This window comes from Mobula birostris, chromosome 6, assembly GCF_030028105.1.
Source record: "Mobula birostris isolate sMobBir1 chromosome 6, sMobBir1.hap1, whole genome shotgun sequence".
In the NCBI taxonomy this organism is placed as follows: Eukaryota; Metazoa; Chordata; class Chondrichthyes; order Myliobatiformes; family Myliobatidae; genus Mobula; species Mobula birostris.
The window spans coordinates 100289685-100315974 of NC_092375.1; the positions used below are offsets into that span (position 1 = coordinate 100289685).

Genomic DNA, 26290 nt, shown 5'->3' on the forward strand with positions numbered 1-26290 from the left:
AATTTGATATTAGAATAAAACATATAAAAGGAACGGACAATGTGATTGCTGATTGTCTGTCAAGGTGTTAAAACTTAAAGTTCTCTGTATTAGCCGAATAGCTGTTGACTACCTGTATAATAGTGTGTATCTAATAATGTGCATTCATGCCCATAATTTTTACCCCAGTAAAAATCCTTTTAAGGGTGGGGGTGTCATGTGTGACGCCCAGCAGAGGTACCGGACTGATGATGCTAATGAGAGAGATAAGAAAGACAATGGAGAAACATTCAGAAATGCTAATAAGAGAGAAGAGAGGGATTAACAGGAAAGAAACACAATTCAGCTATTGACAGACCGATTGCTTTGAACCTGAACTGTTTGAAGTTTGATGGGCAGGTGATACCCCAGCAGGGGGATAAAAGGAGCAGGTTTGCTAAGGCAGGCGACACACCACGAGACCCTGGGAAGAGCAGTGTGCCCCCCACAAGTTGGTGGGAGTTTGGATGTCCGGTTCGCAGGAATCGACAAGAGGCTCACAGGGTGTAAAGGTATGATCGGTGGGAACCTGGGGTGTGTGTCCGCCCTTGCCTGGGTGCCGGGTTCACCGCGGAAGAACGATCATATCCGGAATGGAGGGGTCACAGTCGGTGACCACAGCAGGATAGAAGACATCAGAGGGTCTGCCTGAAACCAACTGCGAAGACATCCAAAAGGTCTGCCTGAAACCAAATTGCATCCATCTCTCTCTCTTTCTCTCTCTCTCTCTCTATCCCTATCTCTATCATTATCTCTATCTCTATCTCTCTATCTCTCTATCTCTCTATCTCTCTATCTCTATCTCTCTATCTCTCTATCTCTCTATCTCTCTATCTCTCTATCTCTCTATCTCTCTATCTCTCTATCTCTCTCTCTCTCTCTCTCTCTCTCTCTCTCTCTCTATCTCTCTATCTCTCTATCTCTCTATCTCTCTATCTCTCTATCTCTCTATCTCTCTATCTCTCTATCTCTCTATCTCTCTATCTCTCTATCTCTCTATCTCTCTATCTCTCTATCTCTCTATCTCTCTCTATCTCTCTATCTCTCTATCTCTCTCTCTATCTCTCTCCCCCCAACGGTACGACAACAGCGATTACTGCAAACTGCACTAAACTGAACGGAACTCTGCTTCACTTAAGACTGATCATTTTACCCCTAGACTGCGATAGCTTGGTTGATTCCTATTACCCTAGTTCTGTGTATATGTGTGTATTATCATTGCCTACCTGTTACATTTATATCCTTACGATTAGTGTACTGTATTACTTATTTCTTTAATAAGACTTTATTAGTTCCTAGTAATCCAGACTCCAGTGGGTGTTCCATTTCTGCTGGTTTGGCAACCCAGTTACGGGGTACATAACAGTATACACTGGAGTTTAGAAGGATGAGAGGGGATCTGATTGAAACATATAAGATTATTAAGGGATTGGACATGCTAGAGGCAGGAAACATGTTCCCGATGTTGGGGGAGTCCAGAACCAGAGGCCACAATTTGAGAATAAGGGGTAGGCCATTTAGAACGGAGTTGAAGAAAAACTTTTTCACCCAGAGAGTTGTGGATCTGTGGAGTGCTCTGCCTCAGAAGGCAGTGGAGGCCAATTCTCTGGATGCTTTCAAGAAAGAGTTAGATAGAGCTCTTAATGAGGGCGGAGTCAAGGGATATGGGGAGAAGGCAGGAATGGGGTACTGATTGGATGATCAGCCATGATCACACTGAATGGCGGTGCTGGCTCAAAGGGCCAAATGGCCTACTCCTGCACCTATTGTCTATTGAACGGTACCGTAGCATTAAAGCCAGGACCAACAGGCTCCAGGACAGCTTCTTCCACCAGGCCATCAGTCTGATTAATTCACGCTGATACAATTGTATTCCTATGCTATATTGACTGTCCTGTTGTATATACTATTTCTTACAAATTACCATAAATTGCACATTGCACATTTAGGCGGAGACGTAATATAAAGATTTTTACTCCTTATGTATGTGAAGGATGTAAGTAATAAAGTCAATTCAATTCAATTCAATTATGAAGCTGCAACATAACTTCCTGAGTTTTGAGCTCAGTGCCTCGACTAATTAGATTAGATTAGATTATGAGGACATGCAGTCCTCTTTTATTGTCATTTAGTAATGCATGCATTAAGAAATGATACAATATTCCTCTGGTGTGATATCACAAAAACACAGGACAGACCAAGGCTGAAAAACTAATAAAACCACATGATTATAACATATAGTTACAACAGTGCAACAATACCATAACTTGATGAAGAACAGTCCATGGCACAGTAAAAAAGTTCAAAGTTTCTTGAAAGTCCCACATCTCACGCAGACGGGAGAAGGAACAAAACTTTCCCTGCCATGCCCGACCACAGTCCGAATCTGAGTCGTCCGAAAACTTCGAGCTCTGATCAGCCCTCCAACACCGAGTACCGAGCACCATCTCTATCTGAACGTTTCGACCTCAGCCTCGGTTGCCAGCAGCAGGGAAAGCCGGGGATTTTGGGGCCTACCCTTCGAAGATTCTCGATCACACAGTAAAAACAGCAGCGAACCAGGCATTCCAGAAATTTCTCCAGATGTTCCTCTGCTTCTCGCGTCTGTCTTGATCAAATCAGAATTGTCCACGGCCCCTATTTAACAGATACAATATCATTTCACTGGAGAGCTGCGCGCGCTGCCATCTTCTCCTCCCGCAAGCATTCCATATGCCGCCTTAACTACCCTATTAACCTGTGTAGCCACTTTCAGGGAAGTAATAAAATGGATTCAGCAGTGGCTGGATGGGAGATGCCAGAGAGTAGTGGTGGATAACTGTGTGTCAGATTGGAGGACGGTGTGTAGCGGTGTGCCTCAGGGATCTGTACTGGGTCCAATGTTGTTTGTCATATATATTAATGATCTGGATGATGGTGTGGTAAATTGGATTAGTAAATATGCTGATGATACTAAGGTAGGTGGCGTTGTGGATTATGAAGTAGGTTTTCAAAGCTTGCAGAGAGATTTAGGCCAGTTAGAAGAGTGGGCTGAAAGATGGCAGATGGAGTTTAATGCTGAAAAATGTGAGGTGCTACATTTTGGTAGGACTAATCAAAATAGGACATACATGGTAAATGGTAGGGCATTGAAGAATGCTGCAGAACAGAGGGATCTAGGAATAATGGTGCATAGTTCCCTAAAGGTGGAATCTCATGTGGATAGGGTGGTGAAGAAAGCTTTTGGTATGCTGGCCTTTATTAATCAGAGCATTGAGTATAGGAGTTGGGATGTAATGTTGAAATTGTATCAGGCATTGGTAAGGCCAAATTTAGAGTATTGTGTACAGTTCTGGTCACCGAATTATAGGAAAGATGTCAATAAAATTGAGAGAGTACAGAGGAGATTTACTGAAATGTTACCTGGGTTTCATCTCCTAAGTTACAGAGAAAGGTTGAACAAGTTAGGTCTTTGTTCTTTGGAGCGTAGAAGGTTGAGGGGGAACTTGATAGAGGTGTTTAAAATTATGAGGGGGATTGATAGAGTTAACGTGGATAGGCTTTTTCCATTGAGAGTAGGGGGGATTCAAACAAGAGGACATGAGTTGAGAGTTAAAGGGCAAAGGTTTAGGGGTAACATGAGGGGGAACTTCTTTACTCAGAGAGTGGTAGCTGTGTGGAACGAGCTTCCAGCAGAAGTGGTTGAGGCAGGTTCAATGTTGTCGTTTAAAGTTAAATTGGATAGATATATGGACAGGAAAGGAATGGAGGGTTATGGGCCGAGTACAGGTCGGTGGGACTAGGTGAGAGTAAGAGTCCGGCACGGACTAGAAGGGCCGAGATGGCCTGTTTTCGTACTGTAATTGTTATATGGTTATATGTTATATAGTTAACTATGAACCACCAATCCTGCTCATCAGCACCATTAAGAGTCTTTACAAACACGAGGAAATCTGCAGATGCTGGAAGTCCAAGCAACACACTCAAAATGCTGGAGGAACTCAGCAGGCTAGACAGCATATATGGAACTGATGAAGAGTCTCAGCCTGAACATCATCTGTTTACTCTTTTCCATGTATGCTACCTGGCCTGCTGAGTTCTTCCGGCATTTTACGTGTGCTGTTAGGAGTCTTGCCCTTAACAGTAGACTGTCCCTTTACATCTGTTTAAGAAGGCTATAGGGATAATCTAGGAAATTATAGGCCAATGAGCTTTCAGTTAGTGGTAAGGAACCTATGTTTGCAGCAGTGCCATTAATCCATAGCAAAGTTCAAAAATGATGTCAACAGCCCTGCCACCAGTGAGATTTTCAACCAATTGGAACAGGCCATTCAGCCCACCATGCCTGCATCAACTATAATAACAATCTAAACTAATTCCATCTGCCTATATCCCTGTTTACATGCCTGCAGTTATCCTAACTATACCCCTCATAATTTTATATACCGCTATCAAATCTCCTCAATCGTTCGAAAGAATAAAGTTCTAACCCATTCAATCTTTCCTTATAACTCAGGTCCTCCAGACCTGACAACATCCCTGTAAATTTTCTCTGTACTCCTTCAACCTTATTTACATCTTTTTTTTAGGGACAAGATTTACTTGCATTTGAAAAAATATTGACTTATTAGGGGTAGTCGATATAGCATTGTGTGGGGAAGATCTTGTCTCACACATCAGACTGAGGTTTTAGCAGAAGTAATGAAGATGATTAGGGCAGAGAATGTTGTGGTGTTAAATTACTGGTCCCTTGTGGCTATGTCCCTTATCGAGCCCTTTCCACTAACATCCTAGCATCTACCCTGTCAAGCCCACTTCAGATCTTAGTTATTGGAATAAGATCCCACCTTATTATATCTTTGGGGAAAAAAGTCACCCTTCCTCAACAGAAAGGAATACAAATCTAGTTTGTAGGACCTTTTGGTAGGATACATGAAGAGTAGCTAGGGCTATGGGTAATCTTAGGTAATTTTTAAATGCTCGGATGTTCAGCACAGTATTGTGGGCCGAAGGGCCTGTATTGTGCAGTAGGTTTTCTATGTTTCTATATGCTCTCATCCCAGGAATTAGTCTGGTGAATCTCCTTTATGGTGCCTCTAATGTTACTCTACTTCTATGCATGTAAGGGGACCAAAATTGTGCACAGTATTCCAAGTGAGGCCTCACCAACACCCTGTGTAATTGTAAATTTAAACACCAACCCTTTGCAATGAAGGCCAAATGCAGTTTGTCTTTTTAACTACTTGTTGGAATTGCCTGCTAACTTTCTGTGAATTGTGCATTAGGATATCTAGACCCCTTTGTAGTTCACTCACGTTCAGTTTTTCTCTCTCCCTTTAGATAATCTGCTATGTCTCTTACCGAAGTACAAGATCTCTCACTTCCCCATAGTAAACTCCATTTGCCAGTCTTTTGCACACTCAATTTATTAATATCAAAATTGCAGTATCCATATCACAACATGCTCTTCAACTTGACTTCATGTGATTAGTAAGTTTGGAAGTCTTGTATCCTGTTCCTTCCATCAGCTCATTTATGAAATAGTAAACAATTGCACACCAGCAACTGATCACTGCTGTACTGCATGCACATAGGACCTATTTATGCCAATTCTTTGCTTTCCATGAGAACGGTAAGTTGTCAGCACTTCCTCCAGTACCATGGGCTTTTAATTTATTCACCAGCCTTCCATGTCAGATCATTAACACAAGAAATCCAGAGTAGCACACACATAAAATGCTGGAAGAACTCAGCAGGTCTGGAAGCATTTGTGGAGGGGAATAAACAGTCAATGTTTCAGGCCAAGACCCTTCATGAGTACTGGAAAGGAAGAGGCAAGACACCAGAATAAGAAGGTGGGGAACAGGCAAGGAGTGAAGCTGGCAAGTGATAGGTGAAGCCAGGTGAGGGAAAGTTGGATGGGTGGGGGAGGGGGGCTAAAGTAACAGCTGGGAGAGGTAAAGCACTGAAAAAGAAACAATCTGGTAGGAGAGGAGAGTGGACCACGTCAAATGACCTTTAGAAAACTACATACATCTAGAGGTTTCTCTCATCAATTCTCCCTGTTAAGGAATTCAAACTACTTTATCAAACATGATTTACCTTTCATAAGACTACATTGACTAGGTTTTAATTATATTCTGCTTTCCTATATAGCTAGATTTTTCCCTATTGAATGCAAGCCTGTCACTTCCTGAAGTAGACAATCAAGGTATATATAATGCTAGAGAAGGCTTGTCTGCATTGCTTGGGGCATTGAGTGTTTGCAAGTGGTATTGCCATTGTATACAAAAGTTTGGCTAGGTCACATTTAGAGTAACGTGCGCTTCTGATTGCCCCATTGTAAGGAGAGTGAGGAGTTTATGGAGAGGATGCTGTGACGAAAGTACACATAGACTAAGATGTTGACTGTCCTGTGCTATCACCAGTGGGATCAACAGTTGATCTGCCACCTGTCTTCAGGAGAGAGATAAGTAAGACAATGGAGCAGCATTTGGAAATGTTAATGAAGAGACGAGAGAGATTAACGGAAGGAGACACCGGTCTGGGTATTGTCAAGACTGGTTTGCTTTGAACCTGAACTGTTTGAAGTGATGGACAGGCGATACCCCAACAGGGGGATAAAAAGGGACGGGTTCGCTAAGGCAACAGACACCACACGAGACACCACTCACGACACCACGAGGTATCGAGACCCTGGAAGCGGTGCGCCCCCACAAGTCAGTGGGAGTTTTGGAGGGCTGGTCACGGGATCAGCCATAGACGCACAGGGTGGAAAGATTCAGTCGGCGGGAACCTGGTGTGTGTGTCCACCCTTGCCTGGGTGCCGGGTTCACCGCAGAGGAACGATCGTATCTGAAAATGGAGGGGTCACAGTCAGTGACCTCAGAAGACATTACAAAGGGCTTGCCCGAAAGCTAACTGCGAGAAATATCAAAGGTCTGTTGAATCCGATTTTGAATATCAGCATTCACTCTCTCTCGCTCTCTCTTTAACGGCACAACGATTGCTGCGAACTGAACTAAACTGAACTCTGTCACTTGTGATTGAACATTTTACCCCTAGGCTGCGATAGAGCTCGATTGATCCTATTATCCTAGTTCTGTGTACATGTGTGTTTATTCAGTGCTAACCTGTTGCATTTATATCCTTACTATTAGAGTACTGTGTTGCTTATTTCTTTAATAAAACTTTCTTAGTTCCAGTAATCCAGACTCCAACTGAGTGGTCCATTTCTGCTGGTTTGGCCACCCAGTTACGGGGTACGTAACAATGCAGAAGAGGTTCACTAGCGTGCTTCCTGGATTGAGACTTTAAGATACAAGGAGAGTTAGATAAACTACAATTGTTTTTTTACTGAAGGCTGACTTGATACCGGAGCATAGGATGGAAATATCAAATACTGGAGGACATAGATTGAAGGTGAGATGGCGAAGTTTAAAGGAAATGTGTGAGGTGCCTGGAACGTGTTGCCAGGGTAAGTGATAAAAGCAGATATGATAGCACTGGTTAAGAGGCATTTAGACAGGCATGTAAACAGGGATATAGGCAGATGGAATTAGTTTAGATTGTTATTATAGTTGATGCAGGCATGGTGGGCTGAATGGCCTGTTCCAATTGGTTGAAAATCTCACTGGTGGCAAGGCTGTTGACATCATCTTTGAACTTTGCTATGGATTAATGGCACTGGCGCAAACATAGGTTCCACAAAAAATCAGGAATTGAATTGCTTGACAGGTGCCAAGACCCCAGAAATGAATGCAATATTGCCATAATTCAGGCGAAACAGATATTTCTGATTCAAATCACACTTATTATCAAAGAATGTATAAATTATACACCTTGAAATTTGCCTGCTTATAGGCAGCCACAAAGCAAGAAGCTCACATAGCCCAATTTTTTAAAAAGGCGACAAACCACTGCGCAGAGAAAGAGAAAGAGAGCGAGAAAAAAAACTCACATTCTGCTAGCAATAGGAGCAAACCAACAGCATCCTGAACAAGACTGAGCCCCAGAGCAGCTGGAGTAGGCCCAAGTCAAACCTCGGTCTGCAGTTTTCACGCCAGCAGGGCAGAAATGCAGAGCAGCCAGATCAGTTCACAGCCTTGGGGTCTCAGAGAAAGGAATGAACATTCGCAAGAGAGTAAGAGTGAGCGAAATCAGCCTGACTCTTGCCTCTGTACCCGACACTCGGGCTTCCAGTCTATCTGTATTGGCATTTAAATTATCCAAGCACTGAGTAGTGCCAAGTTCCAAGACCCGGATCCAAGCACCCTGATACGCCTGGGCCACCCTTCCGTTCTCGATCTCACCAAATTGGCTCAGCACTTGGGGCGATCCAACCTCGCACCCCAGTTCGGAGGATGGGCATGGAAACTCTTCCGCATCGACTGCTCTCCAAATTGCTTACTCCATCTCCCGGCAGTGATACGAACTCTACCTTGACAAGGCACAGCAACAACTCGCGGATACCTCCTCTTATTTACCCCTCGATCGTGACCCCACTAAGGAGCACCAGGCCATTGTCTCCCACACCATCACCGACTTTATCTGCTCAGGGGATCTCCCAACCACTGCTACCAACCTTATAGTTCCCACACCTCGCTCTTCCCATTTCTACCTCCTACCCAAGATCCACAAACCTGCCTGTCCTGGCAGACTTATGGTCTCAGCTTGCTCCTGCCCCACCGAACTCGTTTCTGCATACCTCGACACGGTTTTATTCCCCCTTGTTCAATCTCTTCCTACCTATGTTCCTGTCACTTCTCACGCTCTTAAACTTTTCAATGATTTTAAGTTCCCTGGCCCCCACCGCTTTATTTTCACCATGGATGTCCAGTCCCTATATACTTCCATCCCCCATCAGGAAGCTCTCAAAGCTCTCCACTTCTTTTTGGATTCCAGACCTAATCGGTTCCCCTCTACCATCACTCTGCTCCATCCAGTGGAATTAGTCCTTACTCTTAATAATTTCTCCTTTGGCTCCTCCCACTTCCTCCAAACTAAAGGTATAGCTATGGGCACCCAGATGGGTCCTAGCTATGCCTGCCTTTTTGTTGGCTTTGTGGAACAATCTATGTTCTAAACCTATTCTGGTATCTGTCCCCCACTTTTCCTTTGCTACATCAACGACTGCATTGGCACTGCTTCCTGCACACATGCTGAGCTCGTTGATTCAATTAACTTTGCCTCCAACTTTCACCCTGCCCTCAAGTTTACCTGGTCCATTTCCAACACCTCCCTCCCCTTTCTAGATCTTTCTGTCTCTGTCTCTGGAGACAGCTTATCTACTGATGTCTACTATAAGCCTACTGACTCTCACAACTATCTGGACTATTCCTCTTCTCACCTTGTCTCTTGCAAAAATGCCAACCCCTTCTCGCAATTCCTCCGTCTCCACTGCATCTGCTCTCAGGATGAGACTTTTCATTCCAGGACAAGGGAGATGTCTTCCTTTTTTAAAGAAAGGTGCTTCCCTTCCTCCACCATCAGCTCTGCTCTCAAACGCATCTCCCCCATATCATGCACATCTGCTCTCACTCCATCCTCCCGCCGCCCCACTAGGAATAGGGTTCTCCTGGTCCTCACCTACCACCCCACCAGCCTCCGGGTCCAACATATAATTCTCTGTAACTTCTGCCACCTCCAACGGGATCCCACCACTAAGCACATCTTTTCCTCCCCCCCCCCCTCTGCTTACCGCAGGGATCGCTCCCTATGCGACTCCCTTGCCCATTCGTCCCCCTCCCCATCTCTCCGCACTGATCTCCCTCCTGGCACTTATCCTTGTAAGCGGAACAAGTGCTACATATGCCCTTACACTTCCTCCCTTACCACCATTCAGGGCCCCAGACAGTCCTTCCAGGTAAGGCGACACTTCACCTGTGAGTCAGCTGGGGTGATATACTGCATCCGGTGCTCCCGATTTGGCCTTCTATATATTGGTGAGATCCGATGCAGACTGGGAGATCGTTTTGCTGAACACCTACGCTCTGTCCACCAGAGAAAGCAGGATCTCCCAGTGGCCACACATTTTAATTCTGCATCCCATTCCCATTCTGATATGTCTATCCACGGCCTCCTCTACTGTAAAGATGAAGCCACACTCAGGTTAGAGGAACAATACCTTATATTCCGTCTGGGTAGCCTCCAACCTGATGGCATGAACGTTGACTTTTCTAACTTCTGCTAATGCCCCACCTCCCCCTCGTACCCCATCCGTTATTTATTTATATACACACATTCTTTCTCTCTCCTTTTTCTCCCTCTGTTCCTCTGACTATACCCCTTGCCCATCCTCTGGGTTTTTCCCCCCTCCCCCTTTTCCTTCTCCCTGGGCCTCCTGTCCCATGATCCTCTCATATCCCTTTTACCAATCACCTGTCCAGCTCTTGGCTCCATCCCTCCTGTCTTCTCCTATCATTTTGGATCTCCCCCTCCCCCTCCCACTTTCAAATCCCTTACTAGCTCTTCCTTCAGTTAGTCCTGACAAAGGGTCTTGGCCCGAAACGTCGACTGTACCTCTTCCTAGAGATGCTGCCTGGCCTGCTGCATTCACCAGCAACTTTGATGTGTGTTGCTTGAATTTCCACCATCTGCAGAATTCCTCGTGTTTGAGTGATACGAACTCCGTCTGCTTCCCCGGCTCGAACATGTGCCTCGGAATGCCTCAGCATGGCTCATTCCCCGAACCAGCCTCCTCACTGTCTGCAGCGATAGTTCACTGCAGTTTGCTTCATGAAAGATATTATAACTAATGTTTTTAGTCAAATCTCTTGCCTTATGACTTATCAGTAAGCTGTCACACATCTTCAGGAGTGCCGTCTTAAACTGCAAGCACGCATTGATCATGTTTTTAAGAATTGTGTGAAGCAATTTCTAATTCTATAACTTTATTGTAAATTTACTTACGTAAGTTTTGGCATTTTTCTTTTCACTATTTTCTCTAATTTTTGTAAGTTTGATTTTGACATACCTCATAAACACCTAAAGCGCTAAGTGATTCCAGCCATTTTTTCTTTGGTCGTAACCCACGTCTCTAACAGTCACAGAAACATACAGTGAAGTATGCTATTTGCATCAAGTAAAATCAGCAAGGATTTGCTGGGTAACCACGCTCTGGTGCCAACATAGCATCCCCACAACTTACTCTAACCCATATGTCTTTCGGATGTAGGCGGAAGCTTGAACGGCTGGTGGAAACCCATGTGGTGATGGGGAGGATGCATAAATTTCTTACAGACAGCAGCAGGAATTGATCACTAGCGCTGTAAAGTGATGTGCTAACTGCTGCACTACCACACCGTCTTTGTACCGTGCAATGGCAGTGGTTATATTATGCACAATGTAGTTACGTTATTCATCATAATTTTCTTCACCCAAATCTTTCGGTGCTAGTTCCACACAAGTCTAAATTTTGAACTATAAAACTTACTTGTCATCTTCAGGCTTGGCTGATTGTTGAAGTGAATGTTCTGGATTTCCACTGTGCTTTAGCTGAAGAAATACATCTTGAAATCACTCCTGATCAATTGCTCTAATTTCACGTTATGCTTCCTTTTTCTGAAATCTACCACCTCAGGAGATGGATTTGCTCCATCTGCAGTAGAACAGCTTAATTAGGCCACCCATTAATCTTTACGTATTCAAGAAAGTACAATCCATTAATATTATTGATTACAATTACTGTGTTAATCCTTGAAGAAAATAGATATATTAGGAAGAGATTCTCTGGTACCGAGGACAGATATTTCTATTCCAGTGGTTGGGCCAGTTTTGCCTAGTTTTGGGTGGGGTTGAATTAGTGGTGTTAAGTCTACAAGGCTTATGTAAACACAAGAAAGTCTGCAGATGCTGGAAATCCAAAGTAACATACACAAAATGCTGGAGGAATTCAGCAGATCAGGCAGCGTCTATGGAAATGAATAAACAGTCTGCATTTTGGGCCAAGACCTTTCTTCAGGACTGTAAAGGAAGGGGGAAAATGCCTGAATAAGAAGTTAGGAGGAGGTGGAAGTGTACAAGCTGGTAGGTGAAACCAGGTGAGGAGGGCGTGAAGTAAGAAAATGGCAGGTGATGAGTGAAAGAGGTAATCCAACAGAAAGAAATCTGATCAGAAAAATGTGATAGGCGAGGACAGTGGACCATGAAGAAAGGGAAGGATGAAGGGCACCAGAGGGAAGAGTAGTGGTGCAGTAGCGGTTAACGTATCATTTTTCAGCACCAGCAACACGGGTTTATTTCCCACCGCTGTCTGTAAGGAGTTTGTGTGTTCTCTCCATTACTATGTGGGATTCTTCTGTGTGCTCTGGTTTCTTCTCATATTCTAAAGATGTACAGGTTAATCTATACAAGATTTTCATATTAGTATGTTGAATTAAGAAATAGGCTTTTTTAACTTAGTACTGTGCAGCAACAAAGGGCAAATTAGTCTTGAAGGAGCCCCAAGAAAAAATGACTATAATATGAAAAATGTTTAAATTAAGTTTAAAAGTGTTGTAGTTCAATCTAAAGCCAGGAATTTCTGATTAAACAAAGGAAATTGCAGAAGTATGAAGGGCAAATTATCTGAGATAGATTTAAAAGCCAAGCAATGGCAATTAAAGAAATAATGCATGGTTTGTTGCAAATACATTTCATTAATGCACAAAGTCACAACAGGGAAAGTGGCCAACCATGGACAAAGTTAGGTTGTCAGCTGACAATTTGTCTCCAGAGATGGAGACAGGGAGATTGAGAAAGGGGAGGGAGGTGTCAGAGATCGACCAAGTACATCCCCTCCCCTTTCTCAACCACTCTGGAGACTGTTAACCAACATCTTTTATAAACCTACTGATTCCCAACATTATCTCGACTATACCTCTTCCCACCTTATCTCCTGCTATTGTCTTTTCTCAGTTTCTTCGCCTCCGCCGCAACTCTTCCCAGGACGTGGCTTTCATTTCCAGGACATCAGAGATATCCTCCTCCTTTAAAGAACAGGATTTCCCTCCATCTACTATTGATGCTGTCCCCACCCGCATCTTCTCCATTTCCCGTGCATCTGCACTCACCCCATCTTCCTGCCTTTCTTACCTACCTTGTCATCCTCCATACTTATCACGTTATCCTCTGCAATTTCCGCTATCTCTGAACGGATTCCACCACTAAGCATATCTTTACTTCCCCCCGCACCCTGCTTTCCACAGGGATCATTCCTTCTGCTATTCCCTTCTTTCATCCTTCCCCACTAAGCTACCAACAGGCACTTGTCCCTGCAGACGGCCTAAGTGGTACCCCTGCGCATATACCTACCCCCTCACTTCCATTCAGCCATTCAGGGACCCAAACAGGCCTTTCAGGTGAGGCAACACTTCACCTGTGAATCTCCTGGGGCTGTTTACTGTATCCGGTGCTCCCGATGCGGCCTCCTCTACATTGGTGAGACCCATCATAAATTGGGGCCCCACTTCGTCAAGCACCTCCACACCATCTGCCACATGTGGGACTTCCCAGTGGCCAAACATTTTAGTTCTGACTCCCATTCACATTCCAAGATGAGGCCCCCCTCAGGGTGGAGGAACACCCTATATTCCATCTAGATACCCTCCATCCTGATGGCATGAATATCAGTTTTACCTTCTGGTGAACTAAATTCCACCTGCCTATAACTTTCCCTGGGTCTCCTCGTACTTCATTTTCTCCTATTGTCCGCTCTCCTCTCCTAACAGATTCTTTCTTCTTCAGCCCTTGACCTCTCCCACCCACCTGGCTTCACCTATCACCTTCTATCTAGCCTCTGTCGCATCCTCCCCACCTTTCTATCCTGGCATCATCCCCTTTCGTTCTCAGTCCTAATGAAGCACAAAACATCAGCGGTTTACTCTTTTCTATAGATGCTGCCCGACCTACTGAGTTCCTTTAGCATTGTGTGTGTGCTACTCTGGATTTCCAGCATCTGTAGAATCCCTTGTGTTTATCTCAGAATTGATAAAGGGAAAATAGAATATAGAGTAAACTAACAAGAACAAAAAGAGATCATCTAAAAATCTCTATAACTATGTATAAAGGAAAAGATGAGAGTGCAATCTCACAGATTGAGATGGAGTTTATAACAAGGAATAAGGAAATGGTGTAAGTATGTTGTGCCTGTCTTCATCTGCCTGAAATATTGGAAAATCAGGAATCCAATGCAAAGGAGAAAATAAAATTCATTTAGTATGAGTAAAGAAGTATCACCAGAGCAACTGGACCTTGAAACCTGATAAATCTCACAGCCTGACAATCCCAGGGTTTTGCAAGAGCCATCTGTGGAGATAGTAGCTGCTCACAAATAAATGATCATACTGACTAATCTAGTGGTATTCTCTGAGGGTGTACTTAGCTGAACAGATAATGGAAAACCTATAAATCTGCATTTGGATTATCAAAAAGCTTTCAGAAAGATCTCACGCAGCAAGTTGGTGAACAGGTTAGAGCACATGGGGGCAATATAGTCCTATGAATTGACAGTAAGCAGAAAAAAACAGAAAGAATATATGGATCATTTTCAGATCTACCACTTGGAGCTCAGTTGTTCAAAGATTACATTGATGATTTGGCCAAGGCGACTATTAGTATTGTTTCAAGGTTTGCTGATGACATAAAATTAACTGAAAATATAAGTAGTAATAAGATAGGCCAAGTCGGTGGAGAACAGCATCACAGAAAATGTGAAAACTTGTGAGGCTATTCACTGTGGGAGAAAAAAAGAAAAGTTGACTTCTTTCAAAAGACCGAAGGTATGATATTATTGAAAGCTAACTTGCAGGTATAGCAGATTGTTGGTAAAGCAGGTCATAATATTGCCTCTAGTGCTGGAGGATTTGGGTACAAAAGTGAGAATCTATTCTGACAATTAAATAGGTTAAACTACACCTGGAGTACTGTGCACAGGTTTAATCTCCTTGCCATAACTAGTGCAATCACAGAGTTGAGTACTAGATTCTCCTATGTGTTGTCTTTACTTTATTGTCGCCAAACAATTGATACTGGAGCGTACAATCATCACAGCGATATTTGATTCTGCGCTTCGCACTCCCTGGAGGAGCGCTCTCTTTTGGTGGCTGCAGAGGCCGATCCAGGATCCACATATACTGGTGCAGTGTGGGCAACAGTAAGAAGTAGTTATGGTTAATGGCTGGGTCTTTTGCTTGTTCATTCTGTCCTTTCTATGTATATTTAAGGCAAAGGTTGATAGATTCATGTTGGTCAGCGCATGAAGGGATACGGGGGAAGGCAGAAGATTGGGGCTGAGAGTAAAAAAGAATTAGCGATGATAAAATGGCGGAGCAGACTCGATAGTCCAGATGGCCTAATATTTCTCCTATATCTTATGGTCTATGGTCTTTCATAGCTGCTGTTTGTTCTCTGTGGCACTGTGGATCAAGATACATCATATAGAGGGAGTACAGTAAGGATTCACCAAACAGGCAGGAAAAACTAATTATTGACATTACCCACCCAGCAAATTGACATTTCCAAAAGCTTCCTTCTGGAAAGTACTCTCGGGCTATTAAACAAAACCCAGGCAGTTAATACGATCAACCATTCTAGTTAACCATCCACCCCCCCTTTATCTATTACCTCACTATACTATACTATGACACCTTCAAAGCGATTGCGCAACCCCCAACTGCGACTCCAGCCTTGAACTCCAGGCCGGGTCTTTATGTGCTGCTATTGTGACTCCCGTCTCCCCTTCCCCCACCACCACTCCGCAACCCCATCTCCCTCAGATCCCACTGTCAGCTTCTGGGCCCTCAGAGGCTCCTTCTTCCTCTCACCCCAACCCTCCCCTCTCCACTGACACCACCAGCCTCCCTCCCCCTCCCCCCCTGATCCCAGCTCTCATCTGTGCCAGGTCTTTACTATCCCCTCTGACCTTCAGCTGTCTGAGGCAGAGCGCTCTGTCCTCAGTAAGGGCCTCACCTTTGTCCCCCTTCGCCCACACCTCAACGAGTTCCGCATTTGCCATGATGTTGAACTCTTCTTCCACCGGCTCCGTCTTCGAGCCTACTTCTTCAGCAAGGACTCTCCCACCCCCACCGATGACCCCTTCTCCCGTCTTCAACCCTCCTCCTCTTCATGGACACCCCGCTCTGGTCTTCTGCCTGCTCTGCATCTCTTTATTGCTAACTGCCGACGGGACATCAACCGTCTCGACTTCACCGCACCTTGATCCCATTCCAAACTCACTCCTTCCGAACGCTGTGCTCTCCACTCCCTCCGCGCCAATCCTAACCTTACTACAAAACCCGCCGATAAGGGTGGTGCTGTTGTAGTCTGGCGTACTGACCTCCACCTTGCCGAGGCACAGCGACAACTCGCGATACCTCCTCTTATTTACCCCTCGATCATGACCCCACTAAGCAGCACCAGGCCATTGTCTCCCACACCATCACCAACTTTATCCGCTCAGGGGATCTCCCATCCTCTGCTACCAACCTTATAGTTCCAACATACAAATTAAAATACATTAGGACAGGTAAGTCCCTGGGGCCTGACAGAATATTCCCCAGGCTGCTCCACAAGGCGAGAGAAGAGACTGCTGAGCCTCTGGCTAGGATCTTTATGTCCTCGTTGTCCACGGGAATGGTACCGGAGGATTGGAGGGAGGCGAATGTTGTTCCCTTGTTCAAAAAAGGTAGTAGGGATAGTCCGGGTAATTATAGACCAGTGAGCCTTACGTCTGTGGTGGGAAAGCTGTTGGAAAAGATTCTTAGAGATAGGATCTATAGGCATTTAGAGAATCATGGTCTGATCAGGGACAGTCAGCATGGCTTTGTGAAGGGCAGATTGTGTCTAACAAGCCTGATAGAGTTCTTTGAGGAGGTGACCAGGCATATAGATGAGGGTAGTGCAGTGGATGTGATCTATATGGATTTTAGTAAGGCATTTGACAAGGTTCCACACTGTAGGCTTATTCAGAAATTTAGAAGGCATGGGATCCAGGGAAGTTTGGCCAGGTGGATTCAGAATTGGCTTGCCTGCAGAAGGCAGAGGGTGGTGGTAGAGGGAGTACATTCAGATTGGAAGATTGTGACTAGTGGTGTCCCACAAGGATCTGTTCTGGGACCTCTACTTTTCGTGATTTTTATTAAAGACCTGGATGTGGGGGTAGAAGGGTGGGTTGGCAAGTTTGCAGACGACACAAAGGTTGGTGGTGTTGCAGAGAGACATTGATAGGATGCAGAAGTGGGCTGAGAAGTGGCAGATGGAGTTCAACCCGGAGAAGTGTGAGGTGGTACACTTTGGAAGGACAAACTCCGAGGCAGGTTGGGCATTAGCGGAAGTTAGAGAAGTCAATGTTCATACCATCAGGTTGGAGGCTACCCAGACGGAATATAAGGTGTTGTTCCTCCAACCTGAGTGTGGCTTCATCTTTACAGTAGAGGAGGCCAGGGATAGACATGTCAGAATGGGAATGGGATGTGGAATTAAAATGTGTGGCCACTGGGAGATCCTGCTTTCTCTGGCGGACAGAGCGTAGGTGTTCAGCAAAATGTTTTGCTGAAATCATTTTGGGAGATCGTTTTCCTGAACACCTACGCTCTGTCCGCCAGAGAAAGCAGGATCTCCCAGTGGCCACACATTTTAATTCCACACCCCATTCCCATTCTGACATGTCTATCCACGGCCTCCTCTACTGTAAAGATGAAGCCACACTCAGGTTGGAGGAACAACACCTTTTATTCCGTCTGGGTAGCCTCCAACCTGATGGCATGAATATTGACTTCTCTAACTTCCGCTAATGCCCCACCTCCCCCTCGTACCCCATCCATTATTTATATACACACATTCTTTCTCTCACTCTCCTTTTACTCCCTCTGTCCCTCTGACTATACCCCTTGCCTATCCTCTGCGCTCCCCCTCCCCCTTTTCCTTCTCCCTGGGCCTCCTGTCCCCTGATCCTCTCATACCCCTTTTGCCAATCGCCTGTCCAGCTCCATCCCTCTCCCCCCCCCCCGTCTTCTCCTATCATTTTGGATCTCCCCCTCCCCCTCCCACTTGTAAATCTCTTACTAGCTCTTTCTTCAGTTAGTCCTGACGAAGGGTCTCGGCCTGAAACGTCGACTGTACCTCTTCCTAGAGATGCTGCCTGGCCTGCTGCGTTCACCAGCAACTTTGATGTGTGTTGAGAGAAAAGGTTGTAGGATTCGACTCAGAGCAGGACCGTGATTCGACGAAAGCCAGGATGAGATCGACTGAGGATCAGTGACTTGGGGAAACTGAGCTCCAGCCTGTGCACATTAGACTGGGCCCTTTTCTTTTTTTGTTCTTTTCATTACTAACCCTTTAGTCAAATTAAGGATTATAACAATAACTCTTTTAATCGTATGTGGTGTACTATCTGTTATTATGTGGCACTAATTTGTAACAGGGTAGCGAATTTCACAGCATGTGCACAAACAAGGGGTTTCGGGGTGGACTCGCGCCTCAACCTCACAAGTTTGGCTGGACCGGAGATTGTCTTCCCTAGACTTATGCAGCCAAGGAAACCAGAGTGTTTCACAAGCAACACACGCAAAATGCTGGAGGAACTCAGCAAGCCAGGCAGCATCTATGGAAACGTGTACAGTCAATGTTTCAGGCCGAGACCCTTCAGCAGGACCAAAACATCAAAGGTACTGTACTCTTTCCCATAGATGCTGCCTGGCCTGCTGAGTTTCTCCAGTATTCTGTGTGTGGGCCTTTTTCTGTGCTGTATCTCTCTATTATGTCACACTCTTGGCAGAACTGGCAAGGCAGTTGCTAGCACTAAAGTTTTTAGATATTAGTATCTGAAATGTAGCAAAAAAGTCACATTAAATAGGTATGTTTGAAGATAATGATTGAATGCTGCACCTTTGAATGTACTTTCCAACGCCTACCCTTCTCCCAAGTTGTCGTTCCATTTTCTCTCAAAGAGTAGTGCCAATGTCACTCTGACAGGGTTCAAAGGTCAATTGTCCTGGGGGCTCATGTCGTGCACGGTCTCTCTCAGCACCCCTGTCCCTGTCTTTGTAGGAAGTTTGTCTCCAGATTGTGAATACGCACATTCATTTATTAATTAAGAAAATTTACTTTTTTATATCTTTATATCTATATCTTTTAAAGTAACTAAAGAATTTTTAAAAATATGCTTTCAGAAAAAGATGGCATCTATTCCCTCCAGAGGACACTTGCTTCCTCTATCCCACCAGAATTCCTTATGAAGAATCCAGTGTATTTAGCAGTGTGAATGTGGTCAACCCTGATTTGGAGCACTTTCCCAGATTTCGCAGAGCCAGACCATATGTTGTGAATTTGTGTCCAGGCGAGGTAAGCTGATGTTTTTATTCTCTCTCAGTTTAAAAAAGATATAGGAGCAATTCTGCCATCCAGTAGGTATGAGAATGCTTGATGGTTCTTTGCAATTGATAAATATTTATGGATCCAGAAGAGGTTCACAAGAATGATCTCAGGAATTAAAGGGTTAACATATGAGGAATGTGTGATAGCTCTGGGCCTGTACTCACTTTGGTTTAGAAGAATGAGGGGGGATCTCATTGAAACCTAAAGAATATTGAAGGACCTAGATAGAGTGGACGTGGAGTGGATGTTTCCTATAGTGGGAGAGTCCAGGACCAGAAGAAACTGCCTCAGAATGGAAAGACATCCCTTCAAAACAGAGATAAGGAGGAATTTCTTTTACCAAATAGTGGTGAATCTGTGGAATTCATTACCACAGACAGCTGTGGATGACAAGTCACCCAATATATTTAAAGTGGAAGTTGATAGGTTCTTGATTATTAAGGGCATCAAAGATTACAGGGCAAAGTAGAGAGAATGGGTTTTGAGGGATAATAAGTAAGCCATGCTAGAATGGCGGAGTAGACTCAATGGACCGAATGGTCTAATTCTATTCCTATCTTATGCTCTTACAGTCATATATCAGATACGTGGTTGATGTGGACTTGGACTCTTTTTTTCAATTCTAGGGTTTCTTAAATTTAAATCGAAAATGTCATCAGAATCTAAAGCCATGACAAAAGTTCAAGTTTAGGCTCTATCACTTAAGAACATCTGTTCCCAAAATGGACTTGACCCTGAGTTAAGCTTCATATCTTGTATCTGTTCCAACACTGACACTACCTTCTTCTATCATCCATTTGTGACGTAGTCTGACCCAACTTTCACTCTATTTTTTTTCAACTGCTCCTGAACCTGCTTCTTCCTTTTAAACCAATCTATGGACTCACTTTCAAGGACTCTGCAACTCATCTTCTCTATATTATTTATTACTTATTTACTCATCATTATTTTTATTACTATTCTTTTTTCTATTTGCACAGTTTGCTTCTTTTGCACATTAGTTTTGTGTAGTTTTTCACTGCTTCTATTGTTTTTCTTTGTATCTACTGTGAATACCTGCAAGAGAATAAGTCTCAGGATAGAATATGATGACATATACATGCTTTGATAATAAACTTACTTTGTACTTTGCATGTACTTTGTACTGCTTTTGGATTATCTTATCATGAAGTGGCAGTTTGCTGAGTAATCTTCCCTCAAGGAGCAATGTACCAATGTTTGCAGGAAAGGAATGCATTGCTTTTAAGTGATCAGACGATATTCACCTTCATTTCCCCTTGAGTTCTTTTAGAGGTGAATTGCTTACGGTTCAGAATCCAGCCACACGAAGACTTTCGATGGTTGCCTTGGGAACCTGGTCAGTTAGCAGTAATTGGACATTTCTCCACTTGGAATGATTTTCTTTTCAGAGTATGGATTCAAAAGCAAGAAATTCTTTTCTGCTCTTTATCATTCTCATTAATGTAGCTCATAAGCTCCCACAACCCTCATAGAGTCACAGAGAACTGCAACACAGAAAAAGGGCTTTTGGCCCATCAAGACCATGCCAAAACCATTTAAACTGCCTACTCTCATCAACGTGCACTGGGACCATACCCCTCCACATCCCTACTATCCATGTACCTATCCAAATTTCGCTTAAATGTTGAAATTGAGCTTGCATGCTCCATTTGTGCTGACAGCTCATTCCACACTCTCATGACCCTCTGAGTGAAGAAGTTTCCCATTACGTGCTTCTTAAACTTCTCATCTTTCACCCTTAACCCCTGACCTCTGTTTGTAGTCCCAACCAACTTCAGCAGAAAAAGCCTGCTTGTATTTTACCTATCTGTACTCCTCATAATTTTGTATACCTCTGTCAAATCTCTCACATTTTTCTGCTTTTTAAAGAATACAGACCTAACCTGTTCGATCTTTCCTTAATACTCAGGTCCTCCAGACCTGGCAACATCCTTGTATATTTTCTCTGTACTCTTTCAACCTTGTTTACATCTTTCCTGTAGGTAGGTGACCTAAACTGCACAGAATACTTCAAATTAGGTCTCACCAATGTTTTATACAACTTCAACATATCATCCCATCTCCTGTACTCTATACATTGATTTTGAAGGCCAGTGTGCCAAAATCTTTCTTTATGACCCTATCTACCTATGACATCACTTTCAACAAATTATGGACCTGTACTTCCAGATCCCGTTGTTCTACCACATTCCTCAGCGCCCTGTCATTCACTATGTAAGACCTAACCTGGTTGGTCTTACTGAAGTACAAACCTTGCTCTTGTCTGCATTAAATTTCATCTGCCATTTTTTCAGCTGATGCAAATCCCTCTGCAAGCCATGATAGCCTTCATCACTTTCCACAGCACCCTCAATCTTGGTGTCATCTGCAAATTTGCTGATCTATTTAAACACATTATCATCCAGATTATTGATATAGATGACAAACAACAAAGGACCCAGGACCAATCCCTGCAGCACATCACTAATCACAGTCCTCCAGTCAAACAGGCAACCTTCTACTACCACTCTCTGGCTTCTGCAAAGCCAATGTCTAATCCAATTTACTACCTCATCCTGAATGGTGAGTGACTTGGCTAGCCTCCCACGTGGGACCTTGTCAAATGCCTTATTGAAAGTCAATGTAGGAAACATCCACTGCCTTGCCTTCATCGCCTTTCCTGGTAATTGCCTCAAAAAACTTGATAGGATGGATTAGACACGACCTACCATGCATAAAGCCATACTGACTATCTTTAATCAGTCCATGTCTATCCAAATTTTTATATCTCTGGTCCCTTAGAATACCTTCCAATAACCTTCCCCTAACTGATGTCAGACTCACCAGCCTTTAATTTCCATTGATTGTACTTGCATCAATTAACCCAGACCACATGTGGAGTCTTCCATTTTATACAGTACAAGATGCATTCTGAACTGAATCATATAATTATCGCTTCACAGGAAACCATTGGGATAATCAAGTACTTGCTAACACTCACTGGAACAAACTCATGCCCTCTTTCCACAGAGATTTATCAATTATTTTTTTCTGAGCACGTTTGTAATTTCCTTGTGAAAGCCCTAATTAATGCTGAGGCTTTCTAAGGCGTTGGTCAGACTGCACTTGGAGCGTTGTGATTAGTTTTGTCCCCTTATCCACGAAAGGATGTGCTGGCATTGGAGAGTATCCAGAAGAGGTACACAAGAATGATCCCAGGAGTGAAAGAGTTAGACCATAAGACATAGGAGCAGAAATAGGCCATTCAGCCCATCAAGTCTGCTCTGCCATTCGATCATGGCTGATCCAGGATCCCACTCAACCCCATACATCTGCCTTCTCACTATATCCTTTGATGCCCTGACTGATCAGGAAAAGATCAACTTCCACCTTAAATATATTCATGCACTTGGCCTCCACTGCAGTCTGTGGCAGAGCATTCCACAGATTCACTACTCTCTGGCTAAAGCAATTCCTTCTTACCTCTCTTCTAAGGGTTGCCCCTCTATTTTGAGGCTGTGCCCTCTGCTTCTGGATACCCCCAAGTTAGGAAACATCCTCTCCACATCCACTCTATCTAATCCTTTCAACATTTGGTAGGTTTCAATGAGATTCCCGCACCCCACATTCTTCTAAATTCCAATGTATACAGGTCCAAACCAGCCAAACACTCCTTGAATATTAACCCCTTCATTGCCAGGACTCTGGACTCTCTCCAATGACAATATATTCTTTCTGAGATATGGGGCCCAAAACTGTTGATAATACTCCAAGTGTGGCCTGACTAGTGTCTTATTAAGGCTCGGCATTATCTCCTTGCTTTTATATTCGATTCCCCTTGAAATACTGAAAATGTTGCATTTGCCTTCTTTACCACAGACTCAACTGTAAATTAACCTTCTCAGAGTCTTGCACGAGGACTCCTAAGTCTCTCTGCACTTCTGATGCCACAAAGCCATCAATTCCATTGTCCAAATCATTGACACTGTGAAAAGTAGCGGTTCCAATACTGACCCCTGAGAAACACCACTAGTAACTGGCAGCCAACCAGAAAAGGCCTCTTTATTCCCACCTGCTGCCTCCTGGCAGTCATCCATTCCTCTCTCCATGCCATAGGATTTTATCTTGTTAAGCAGCCTCATGTGTGGCATCTTGACAAAGGCCTTCTAAAAATCCTAGTAAATGACATTACTGCCTCTCCTTTGTCCACCCTGCTTGTTACTACCTCAAAGAACTTTAACAGATTTATCAGGCAAAATTTCCCTTCACAGGAACCATGCTGACTGTGACTTATTTTATCATTAGTCTCTGTACCCCGAAACTTCATCCTTAATAATAGACTCCAACACTTTCCCAACCACTGAGGTTGGACTAACTGGCCTATAATTTCCTTTATTTTGCCGCCCTCCCTTCTTAAAGAGTGGAGTGACATTTGCAATCTTCCAGTCCTCTGGGACCATGCCAGAATGAAGTGATTCTTGAAAGGTCATGACCAGGGCCTCTGTTATCTATTTAGTAATCTCCCTCAGGACTCTGGGATGTAGTCCATCTGGTCCAGGTGACTTATCCACCTTAAGACTTTTGAGTTTGCCTGGCACTTTTTCCTTTGTGATAGCAATGGCACTCACTCCTGCTCCCTGACATTCACAGACCTCTGGCACACTGCTAGTGTCTTCTACAGTGAAGGCTGATGCAGAGTACACATTAAGTTCATCTGCCATTTCTTTGTCTCCCATTACTACCTCACCAGCATCATTTTCCACTAGTCCAATATCAACTCTCGCCTCCTCTTTTACTCTTTATATAACTGAAAAAACTTCTAGTATCCTGCTTTATATTATTGGCTAGTCTGCCCTCATGTTTCATCTTTTTTCTTCTTCTAGCTTTTTTAGTTGCCTTTTGTTAGATTTTAAAAGCTTCCCAATCATCCAACTTCCCACTCACTTTTTCTGCCTTATATGCCCTTTCCTTGGCTTTTATGCAGTCCTTAACTTCCTTTGTCAGCCACGGTTACCTACCCCTGCCATTTGAGAACAACTTCTTCTGTGGGACACCTCTATCCTGCGCCTTGTGAACCATTCCCAGAAACTTCAGCCACCTGTGCTTTGCCGTCATTCCCACCAGTATCCCTCTCCAATCCACCTGGGCAAGCCCCTCTCTCTTGCCTCTGGAATTTCCTTTATTCCATTGCGATACATGTGACTTATGCTTCTCCCTCTCAAATTGCAGTATGAATTCAACCATATTATGATCACTGACTCCTAAGGGTTACTTTATGTTTTGCTCCCTGATAAAATCTCGGTTATTACACAACACCCAATCTAAGATGGCATTTCCCCAAGCAGGCTCAAGCACAAGCTGCTCTAAACTTCCATTTCGTAGGCATTCAAAAATTTCCCTCTATTGCAATCTGACATCAACCTGATTTTCTCAATCCCTTTGCATATTGAAGTCTTCCATCACAATTGTAATGTTACCCTTATTACATGCCTTTTCCAGCTCCCTTTGCAATCTCAACCCCACATCTTTGCTACTATTTGGAGGCCTACATTTGATTCCCATAATGTTTTTTTTTCCCTTGCAGTTTCTGAATTGCACCCACAAACATATGTTAACATATGTGGTATGTTTGATAGCTCAGAGCTTGTACTCACTTATGCTTTGAAGAATGAGTTGTACCTCATTGAAACCTTTATAATATTGAAAGGTTAGAATCAGAATCAGGTTTATTATCACCAGCATGTGTCGTGAAATTTGTTAACTTTGCAGCAGTTCAATGCAATATATAATGTAGGAAAAAACTAAATAAAATAATAATAATAAATAAGTAAATCAATTACAGTATACGCATATTGAATAGATTAAAAGTTGTGCAAAAACAGAAATAGTATATATTAAAAAAGTGAGGTAGTGTTCAAGTGATCAATGTCAATTTAGGAATTGGATGGCAGAGGGGAAGAAGCTGTTCCTGAATCGCTGAGTGTGTGTCTTCAGGCTTCTGTACATCCTACCTGATGGTAACAGTGATTAAAGGGCATGCCCTGGGTGCTGGAGGTCTTTAATAATGGAAGCTGCTTTTCTGAGACACTGCTCCTTGAAGGTGTCCTGGGTACTTTGTAGGCTAGTACCCAAGATGGAGCCGACTAAATTTACAACCCTGTGCAGCTTCTTTCGGTCCTGTCGATATGGAGAAGATGTTTCCAATAGCGTGAGAATTTAGGACCAAAGGGCGCAACCTCAGAATACAAGAATGTCCCTTTAGAACAGAGATGAGGAGTAATTTCTTCCACCAGGGGGTGGTAAATCTGTGAAATTTGTTGCCATAGATGGTTGTGAAGGCCAAGTCATTGGGTATATTTAAAGCGGAGGTTGATAGGTTCTTGATTAGTAAGGATGTCAAAAGTTATGGGAAGAAGGCAGGAGAAAGGGGTTGAGAGGGATAATAAATCAGCCATTATTTAATGGCAGAGAAGACTTAATGGGCCAAATGGCCTAATTCTGCTTCTATGTTTTGTGGTAATATGGTTTAATACTTTCGACAGTTCTCAAAGAGGCAGTGAGTTTTCCCCCCATGTACATGGTCCTTCAAACATTTGATAACAGTATCAATACTTAATCCATCTATTCCAGTAATGAGTTATACGGTAGCTAAACAATTCTTCTATAATCCATCCAAAATTCACCTTGCTTTTAGCCTTAAGTTGATTTTAAAGCACCACTAACTTTTAATTTCTAGATTTATTATGTTTTTGGACTATTGCAAGAAAGGGTAAATGTGTTTGAGAAGCCGTCCATTATGTTTTGAATGACATTGAGATATGTCAAACCCCTTTAGGCTCAAACTGGACAAGTAAAGAGCAGCAATTTAAATATACGTAGGTCTGTCTAGCCAGTTTTTAGAGTAATTATTCTCACTTTGTAATAATTTTATTATGGCTTA

At 43.5% G+C, this 26290-nt stretch overlaps 1 protein-coding gene across 6 annotated transcripts in view; it reads left to right on the forward strand.

Moving 5' to 3' along the window:
* Positions 1 to 26290, forward strand: part of hspbap1 (hspb associated protein 1) — a 327701-nt gene that overhangs the window by 214623 nt on the left and 86788 nt on the right. For all 6 annotated transcript variants that reach the window (XM_072260933.1, XM_072260937.1, XM_072260936.1 and 3 more), the window contains one exon: positions 19146 to 19317. In XM_072260933.1, the coding sequence (XP_072117034.1) occupies positions 19146 to 19317 (172 nt within the window). The remainder of the gene's footprint in view (positions 1 to 19145; positions 19318 to 26290) is intronic.